Raw genomic sequence first — 10,025 nt, 5'->3', positions numbered from 1 at the left:
ATAATAGATGTGGGACATTGTTAGGCTTGAGCACCCACATCTCTCTCTCTCTCTCCTTATTTCTATTTCTGTATCTATTATTTTAATTTATTTTGCTATTCATTTACTTTATTTTTATGTGAGACTGGCGAATGGAATTTAAGACGATAGATTGTGTATCCCCGTAATATAGATCCTTCTTTCGCAGTCACCTCCAAAACCTAGGGTGTATTTTATATCCCACATTATAGCTTGCACCATGGGATCCTTTCAATTAACGCAGCGTTTTTGTTTCGGCTTGTTTTGGCTTATAGCAAGCTAATATATATATATATTACAGCCAACTTTCCCCATTGCAGCTTAGTTAAGGCAATTTCTTCTACTGCTAATACTGATGAAGTCTCAATGGGGAAACGTTGGTTGAAATAAAAAGTTTTTTTATTGCTGTTAGGAAAATAAAGTTTGTTTTTTCAGCTTTAGTCTCAAAAAGGAACGAAAATAATCACCACGAGATGGCATAGTTAGTCTGTAAATATGGATTCAATGGAGCGGTTGAGGTTTCGCTCACGAGGTTCTTCTGCAGCTGTTCGTTCGCGGTCACAGATTTTAACAGACTATGAAGATGACAAAAAGTACTCAGAAGTGTTGCTAGATAAATACTTATTCATGTTTCTGGGTGCCTTCTACACTTTCATTTTATTTGTTATTATACTTTGTGAAGGATATCTTCCATCTCCAAGAAGTATTGGCGATGTAGCCGGCACCACTTCTAGTAGGAGTAAGCAATACAAATTATTCACAGGTAATGAAGATAACTCCCAGTTTTCCCCACATTATTTAACTAACCGTTTCAGCGAAGAGCGCGCGAGAAATATTTTGAATGAGTTAGTTAGTATAGGCCCACGACCGACAGGTAGTTATGAAAACGAAGTTCTCGCTTTTGATTTCATTAAGAGGCAATTGGAGTTTATAAAGAGTCAAGCAGAAAATGTTCATGCCTTTAATATTGAGGTTCAGAAACCAACCGGGTCATTTTTTCTGAAATTTGGTGATGGATTTACATCATATTATAGGAATGTAAAAAATGTCATTGCCAGAATTGGTCCTCGCAATTACACTGGTAAAAGCCTGCTTGTGAATTGTCACTTTGATACTGTGCCAACAAGTCCAGGTGAGCCCGACTCAGTAAGTGAGTTAAACTGAGAGTATGTATTAGAATGCATGTGAGTGAGCCTATGTTTATTTTTATAAGAACAAGTTATCATAGTTTATGTATACTTACTATTAATATTAAAACATACATTTTTATATTTAGGAATATGTATAAAGAAACACAAAATCTCATAAATTTGTGGTACTAATAGTTATGAATCTAAAAGTGAGAATATGAGAAATTACTTCCTTAGATATTCTATCATTGAAAAAAATTACCTTAGGATTTAATGCATTTGTATAAAGATACTTGACTTCATTTGTTTAATTAAATACTTTAAAATTTTTCATGTAAATAAATTGTATCATTTACTATTGAAATTAAGAAAATTTTGAATTATCAAATTGTTGAAAATGTTTTTACTGTAACTATTCTTTGATAGATCCTTCACAGAACTTTAAAGAATTAGTATAACTGTAATATTGTTAAACCAAACTAAAATATTACATTTAAAGGAGTGTTCAGTCTTATATTGCCTAAATTGTCAGAGCCATTTGATGATAAGTGGTTAAGAGTCACACTTCTAATCTTGTATATTAGAAAATCACTATCTTGAGGTTTACACATTGTTTTACAACAGTTTGTTTAGGTTAGTTTAGTTAGATGTAAGAAAATGTAAATGTCATTGAATACCCTCAATTAAAAATTGACAAACAAGTATTATGAAAGTTGGAAATGGAAAAAATATGTCATAGAGAGTGTTAATAGGTTTAGTTGACATGACACATTTGTTTGAATTTTTTTCAACAATCAAGATGATTGACATACAGCCAAAATAAGTTTAGTATTACAAGTATATACCATTTTCAGGTTTAGAAGTTGACTTACTAATTAATACATTTTTCTTTTATAAATGTAGTTAAATGTTTTCTTTTTCTTCTGACTTTACTGGTCTTGGGGAAGATAAAAATTATAACTATTTTGATATAAACTGTTTGCATTCATCTGCTTAGGGGCAAGTGATGATAGTGTAAATTGTGCAACAATGCTGGAGATACTGATGGTGTTATCTAATCAGAACAGATCACTCCCTCATAACATAGTGTTTTTATTTAATGGAGCAGAAGAAAACATTTTGCAGGTTTGTATAAACTTATTCTTGCTCATATACATGTTTTCATGCTTTTTTTATTACAATGATATTTATATAAATGCATAATGTTTCAAATTTTGCTCTTAATTATTTAAAGCCATATTCATCTTTACATGCTTTCTGTCATAGGCACTTCATTTTTTGACTCCAAAATTACAAAGATTAAGCAGTATTTTTTTCTGCTTTTAAATCATAGAAAAAGTTTGTTGTTTTTTCTTTGTTACACACAATAGTAACTTGTGTTTTACTTACCTCTCTTTCATATGAAATTCACTTATATTTAAGCTGTGTGATCATTTGATTGTGTTGATACACTCATCAACAACTAGAGTAAATGGTTATTTTGCTTACATTTTTTAAAATACATCTTAAAATAATTAAAATTTCAAGTTGACTACAGTGTATAGTTTTTTTCCAAGCTTTAACACATGTTACTTATCAACATTATATTTTGTGTTCATTTTCTCATTTCTCTAATGGAAACTATGGTATCATTAATGTATAATTTTTACATTTTGGGTGAAATTATCATGTTTTTTTTTTGCAGCTGAAGCCATAATTTACTATAGGATGAACCTAAATGAAAATATTAGCTACATTTCTTGCTTATTTTCTGCTTCAGTGTTTCAGTTTTACATCCATATATATAAACTAGTTGTGCAGTGACTGTGCATGTTTGAAAATAGCTATTTTAGAGGCATTGAATGCACATGGTTATCTCTTTACAACTACATGTATTTCATATATAGTCAACCTATTTGAGCCAGCTGTGACTAAGCTGCCCTCCAATGAACAATGACAAGGCAGAAATATGAATAACACCAATGCATTCTGGAAATGTACTTGTACACAAGAAGTCTATTCACGTTTTCTATAGTGTGTATAATAAGGCTCATAGATGAAGTATAGTAAAATATATCTATGTAAATATAAGTTTAAACTAAGAAGGGTCATAGTGATAAGCATGTATCATCAAAGTTAATTAACTATGACTATGAAAAGCTGGTAAATCAAACAAATCCTTCATGTCACAAAACTTCTACTATTTCATAGCTTTCTTATTATTCACCATTGTCAAAATTACATTTTTTTGTTTTGTGGATAGGTAGCATTGGGAAATTAAATACATGCCTCTGAAGAAATTACTTTTTATTATGATTTTCTTTTGTTACGCAGTAATGTATGGTTTTAGTTGTTGTTTTATGCTTAAAGATTATTCATAAACTGATTTTCTAAATTATATACTCAGCCCTTGTGTTTACTTCTTTATTCATTTGTTATTGTCTATTTTCATATTAATTTTAGTTGTTGTTCTGGTGCTTTTCATCATTCACAGAGCTAATGTTGTTGTTGAAGGAAATACTTTGTAAAGGCATAATTGTATATGATTTTATAAAACTATAATATATATCTTCCTTGCATGGAAGTAACTCAAACTAAGTTATTTGCTCCATAAAATTAAACAGTAATACTGTCAGAGCAAACTTCTTTTACAGTTTTTTAATTATCTTGATTTTATACTAAATACGTATATTGTAAACTTGTTACAGTGTTAAAATAATTCCATTAAATGCTTTCTAAAAGCTTGTTCAGAGAGTTGTTTTTGCACAACTCTATGCTCTGGTTTTATATATTAAATGTTTGTACCTTGCTTAATAAGTGTGATTTATATATATAATGCATAAGCACACATAAACATAAACACAGATATACACACACACACACATATACATCATTAACATTTTGACAGTATTAGCAATTTCTTTGCCATTAGATTTATTTTTTAATTGCTCGAATGCTAGTTTGAAAGTAATGTTGATGTACCATGTGTTTAGCATAATTAATGTTCATGTAAGTGTGAGGAATTTGTTACTTACAAATTTAGTAACCTAGTCTTGATAAATCTTGTATGGTATGAATTTTTTAGGGATCTCATGGATTCATAACCCAACATAGATGGGCAAAAGAAATACAAGCATTCATCAATTTAGAATCATGTGGGGCAGGGGGAAGGGATATGCTTTTTCAAGCAGGTGAGTTTGGTTTATTACATTTTCTCCACATGGGAATAAAGTTTATTTTTACATTATGCGAAGATTTGGTTACATGCTCAAATAAGATGAAACTGTGTAACTAAACTGCTAAATTTTTAAATGTGTTTCAAATAATTTGAAACTGTTTAAAAAAATGTTCAACATTTATTAAAAATATTTAATTGGGATTAGATAATGTCTTCTGTGGTTTGTTTTACATAAAAAAATTAAAATCTGCTATCAGTTTCAAATGAGTTGGTATTAGAAATCATATGTTAGCATATATTTTTTATTGTTGAAATTAATTAAAAATACTTCAAAGAAATTTACTTACATGCATCGTTAAAAAGTTTTGTTATATCGCCATGACAAAAGTAAAAAGATATAATGTATCTTTATGAGCTTAATATTTTACTTACACAGCTTTTTCAAGAACTTCTGATATTCTACATGTTCACTAATCCAGTTAAAATTAAATTATAACATTATCATCCATTAATCAAACATGACAATCGTCTAAAATGTTCAGATCGTGGTAAAATTATATTAAACACTTTAATTTCAATTATTGAAGCAAACTGAACTAACAGTGGCAAATTCATATGTAAATCAATTGGTAAAATATTAAAATCATAGGATTTAGGACAGGATATTTTACATACATAAACTACATTTTATACATGTATCTAGATATTTCATTTTTTATATCAATTTATACACAAACAATCATAAAAAACATGTTTTAACCATTATAAAAGTACATAGAGATGTCATGAAAGTTCAAACATTAAATTTTTAAGAATGCTATTAACATCTTTACACAAGAGGCCAATTTTTGCATATAATGTTTATTTTTCTTGATAAAATTAGATTATTTAATCTTTTGGTCAAGAAAACTGTGACATTTCAATAAGATCTGGACTTCCTATAAAGTGTTTTTCACTTGTGACATCCCATGTCCTTTACTATAATGCTCAACAATAACATTGTTAGTATTGTCATTTTGAATTTTAGACTTATTGAAATATTCTGGCATTCATGCTTTGCTCCTGTACATTCACAGATTAAAAAAACACCTTTGTTTCCAGTTTCTGACTGACCCTATATTATTGCTGTGACCCTAAAAAAATGTTCATTTTAATCTAAGTTTACAAATTTAAATTGCCTTTTGAATTCTGTAGTTCTCTTGTAATTACCACAAGAGTAAATTACAACTTTTGCTTGTCAGTTTCTACTGTTGGTGCAGTGACACATCACATGTTTGTTCAACTATGTTTAAAACTCATCGTGACATACAGAGCTTGTTGGCACTATGTGTAACACTTCTTAGATGCACCCCAAGCAACACTACACACTATATTGTAGTGTATCCCCTCATAGGACTGCATGGTAGGCACTAAATTCTTCTCTTTCTGTTATGAATCAAATTGCAATAAAAATAGAATATTAAAAAAAATACAGCCCATTGGTAAATGACTACTTCTTAAAGACTATGACCAGCAGTCTCCTAGTCATTCTACACCTGTATCTTGTTTTCTGATACTCCATTCTTTATCCAACAAACATTTAGGGCAAATGTCTTCCTTTTTTATTTAAAAGGGATTAGAGGGGCTTGCTGGCTCTCCACAGTTTGTCAAGAAGATATTTTCTGTGGACATCTTGGTAGAAACATCTACACTAAAACACATCAAACTTCTCTGTAATTTTAAGATGCAATGCATCTTAATTTGGAAGGATGGAATTATGCTGCCTAGCAATGTTTTAGTTTTCAAGGTTACATTGCCACATCCACCTTCTGCTGTCAAGGCAAAATATCTAAATTGTAAAGTACTGCCATACATATTCACAACCCTCAGATGTTTCCAGTATCAGTGGTTTAGTCATTCAAAGACTTGTTGTCATGATTCTGTGATGTGTGATAATTGTGGTGGAGAAAACCATGACACTTATGAGTGTGAACTAGGTCCTCATTGTGTTAATTCTAATGGTTCTGATCCCTCTTACTGCTGATCTGGTCCTAAGTGGGTGGAGGAGAAAGAGATTGAATATTTGAAAATGGTTAACAGCATTTCGTAACCTGAGGCTCAGAAGTTATTGTCCTCATCTCCATCTTGAAAAATATGCTGCTGCACTACATTTCAGGCTCAGGAGTTATTGTCCTCATCTCCATCTTGAAAAATATGCTGCTGCACTACATTTCATTGCTACAGTGGGAGTGCAGACAGATCATTTCATGAAATTCTCCAACCATGTGAGGAATCTTTTGCCCTCTATGGATAAGCCAGTTGACAAATCAGTGTCTACTCCTGTCTCTGTTCTCACCATCTCTTCAAGTGATTGTCTGGGTCCACTTCCTTTAGCTCTAACTTCCAGCATTTGCTTGGGTCCATCTTCTGCAGACCTGAGATGCAGAAGGATTATTCATTTGTACCCTTAGTCACTTGAATGTCTGTCTACTGACAGAGACCTGCCCACTTGACCCAGAGCAAGATTCATGGAGATTAAAAGACCTCCTTCTAATAAATAAAAATGGCATTTTAATAAACCAAAGAATTCTCCACCTAAGTAAAAATAGCTACTTTGATACAGTGGAACTTTCAAGTTTTCTATTATGTTGATGACATTAAGGCCTTGATTGATTCCTATCATCCTGTGTGTATTTTTTACAGGAAACATTCACAAAACCTTCTTATACAGTCTTCTTTCAGCACTTTTCTTTATACTGGTATGACAGGTTGTGTAAAGGATGAGTTAATGGAGAGGTGGCATAACTGGTTGACCAACACATATCCATTTACACTGTCTTTGACACTTTTTTTTTTCCCCCATGGAGGCTGTAACCATCCGTCTTTCCTTGGGTTGTACCATCAGTGTTTGTTCTCTCTACCTATCTCCAGGAGAAACTTATGATCAATCAGATCTTGATGCTGTTGTTGAACAATTTCCTCTCTCCATTTTTAATCCTTAGAGAATTTAATGGCCACAATCCTCTTTAGGATGGTGCTGCTATTGTTATGAATGATCATTCCATAGAGCGTATGCTCTTGGATCACAACCTTTCTTTCTTTAGTACTAGTTCTTATACTTATTTTCATGCATATAGTCATTCTTTTACTGCTATTGATCTTTCTATCAGCTCTCCTTCACTTTTCTTGGAGGGTTAACAGTGACCCACAGGGCAATGATAATATCCTTATCATTCTGAGGGATATTGGCCATGGTTGATACCACCCAATTCATATTCTACTATAAAAGTTGGACTAAACCAACTGGTCATTTATTACTGTTCTCTTGGAACTTGATTCTGTTCTGGTCTGTCTGCCATCATTATACAACTGCATGGTAGCAGTGACTGACTTATTGTCTAGGCAACTGCTTAATCTATTCCTAAGACCTTGACTCAATTTCCATGGTATCCTTGTTCATCAAGTCTTGGGTGGAGCCATTGTTTCTTTCCTTCTGGGTTTATCATATCAATGACTATAATTGTACCTTTGAGATGGTGGAATTCAAACTTGGTCCTCTTTGGTCTAGCAGGACATCAGTCATACCTGATGATGTTCACTATGAGATGCTGCATCATCTCTCTCTCCTGCCTCTCTTGCTATTCTTCTGGTTGTTTATAACTGTATCTAGAATAGAATACTTTTCTCGATGCTTGGCACTGGTCTATTGTCCTCCCTTTCTTTAAGCCTGGGAAGGATCCCAAGATTCCTTCTAACTATTGACCAATTGTTTTGACTAGCTGTCTCTGTATGGTCTTAGAAAGGATGGTTAATGCTACTTTCATTTGGTTCCTTGAATTAAATAACTGCCTCTCATACACTCAATGTGGGTTTCATAGACAGCACTTTGCTGTGGACCACCTCACTGAGCTTGAAGCAAGGAAGAAGCCTTCCTCAAGAAGAACATCTTTGACCTTGAGAAGGCATTTTGTGGGACCTCCACTCATATGGGTTATGTGACTACTTACTTATTTCTATCCATAATATTTTACTGGACTAGTGATTTGAGATTGTGTGAGTTTGACAATTTCTTGTTATTTTCCATAGGAACTTGGAGTCTTGAGTGTTAAACGTTTCAATATCAAGATTAATGCTATCACTACACAACTTTCTTCTACTGTTGCAAATGGGCTTTATGTCAATGACTTCCACATTTTGTGTTGGTTATCAAAATTGAGGTTTTTTTGAGCAATAGTTTCAGACTGGTATCAGTTGCTTGTTGAAGTGGACTACAGTAAACAGTCTTACCTTTTCCTTCTCCAAAACCACTTGTATGCACTTTTGTCACCAACGAGATATACACCTGATCTCGAGCTTCATTTCAGTGATGTTCTTCTTCCTTTGGTCCCTGAGGCAAAGTTTCGTAGGGCTTATCTTTGACCATAAGCTGTCTTTCATTTTTCACGAAAAACAGCTAGTATCAGGTGTACAAGGGCACTGAACATCCTCCATCCCCTCTCTTCCACCTCTTGGGGAGCAGATTAATGGTCTGTGCTGAGGATCTATCTTGCCCTCATTCACTCTGAACTAGAGTATGGATTTCTGGTCTGTGGTTCTGCCAAGACTTTGGCCATGAAGGTACTGAACTCCATTGGCAATCCTGGGCTTTCTGTACTTTTCCAGTCCAAAGTTTGTATTCTGAGTTCCACAAATTTCCTTTTCACTTCCTTTGTTTGCAGCTTTCTTTGCATTATGCCATTAAACTTTGATCCTTACCACAACATTTCATTTGGGGTTGTGTCCTCAATGAACTATGCTCCTTTAGAATAGATAGCCTGCTATTCTTCCTTTTGACCTTGATATCCAGGCATAGCTGGTTGAGTTGGGTGTGTCGTTGGATGATATTGCTGTCTCCACAAATCAACCCTTACTGCCATGGCATATTACCATTTCCACCAGTGACCTTTCTTTGAGTCACCTGAGGAAGGCAGGCACTTCTGGTTGGAAGTACCTCTATTCTGCCAAACATCTTTTGAACCATTCTTCCATTCCCATTTACACAGATGATTAGGAACCAGGTGACTCTGTGGATCTGCCATGGCTTGTTGTGATGCAGTTGTTGCACATAGAATATGCTCTGCAGTTTTTGTATTCACTGCCACATTGTGTGCCATTTCTGTTGTCCTGGATCATGTAGAAGCTATGCAGAATACAGATTGCACAATTTACACCAACTTTCTTAGCTCTCTCTTTACCCTTGAATTGCTTCGCATTAGTTCTTACCCTGTTCTTGTCAATATTCAAAAGAGACTGGCCCATTTTTCTTCCATCTGTATCCAGTTTTTCTGGATACCTGGCCATGTTGGTATTCACTGGAGCTAGCTTGCTGACACTGTGGCTAGGTCCATCTTTTCTGATGTGATCACAGCTGTGCTTATCCTGAACATGGACTACAGTCCTGTGTATTAAAGGCTTGGGATCTCACTAGTTAACTTGGAGTGAGTAAAATCACAACAAACTCCTCCAGATCAAATTTTCTTTTCTTTTCTTTGGCCATTTTCTTTCAGTAAGGATCAGAAGGAAGAAGTTCTCGCTAGGCTATGCATTAGTCACAGTTTTCTAACTCATCATTTTCTTTTATCTGGTGCTGATGCACCAATGTGTGGATTTTGTGATACTCAAGTCACAATAGTCTACATTTTACTGTTGTGCTGTCATTATGACCATGAGCAATGGTACAATTTTAGACACAGCTTTTTGAT

The 10,025-nt window shown here is 33.7% G+C and overlaps 1 protein-coding gene across 2 annotated transcripts in view; it reads left to right on the top strand.

Moving 5' to 3' along the window:
* The first annotated feature begins 491 nt into the window (after positions 1 to 491).
* The window catches only part of LOC143223206 (endoplasmic reticulum metallopeptidase 1-like), a 49,842-nt gene continuing 40,308 nt past the window's right edge, over positions 492 to 10,025 (top strand). Inside the window, exons 1-3 of one of the 2 annotated variants that reach the window (XM_076450813.1) lie at positions 492 to 1,150; positions 2,146 to 2,273; positions 4,213 to 4,318. In XM_076450813.1, the coding sequence (XP_076306928.1) occupies positions 514 to 1,150; positions 2,146 to 2,273; positions 4,213 to 4,318 (871 nt within the window). In that variant the 5' untranslated portion in view covers positions 492 to 513. The remainder of the gene's footprint in view (positions 1,151 to 2,145; positions 2,274 to 4,212; positions 4,319 to 10,025) is intronic. The other variant, XM_076450815.1, reaches the window with a different exon arrangement.

This window comes from Tachypleus tridentatus, chromosome 8 (assembly GCF_004210375.1).
Source record: "Tachypleus tridentatus isolate NWPU-2018 chromosome 8, ASM421037v1, whole genome shotgun sequence".
Classification (NCBI taxonomy): Eukaryota; Metazoa; Arthropoda; class Merostomata; order Xiphosura; family Limulidae; genus Tachypleus; species Tachypleus tridentatus.
Note: the sequence above shows the minus strand (reverse complement) of the source record. Positions and strands in the feature narration are given on the sequence as shown.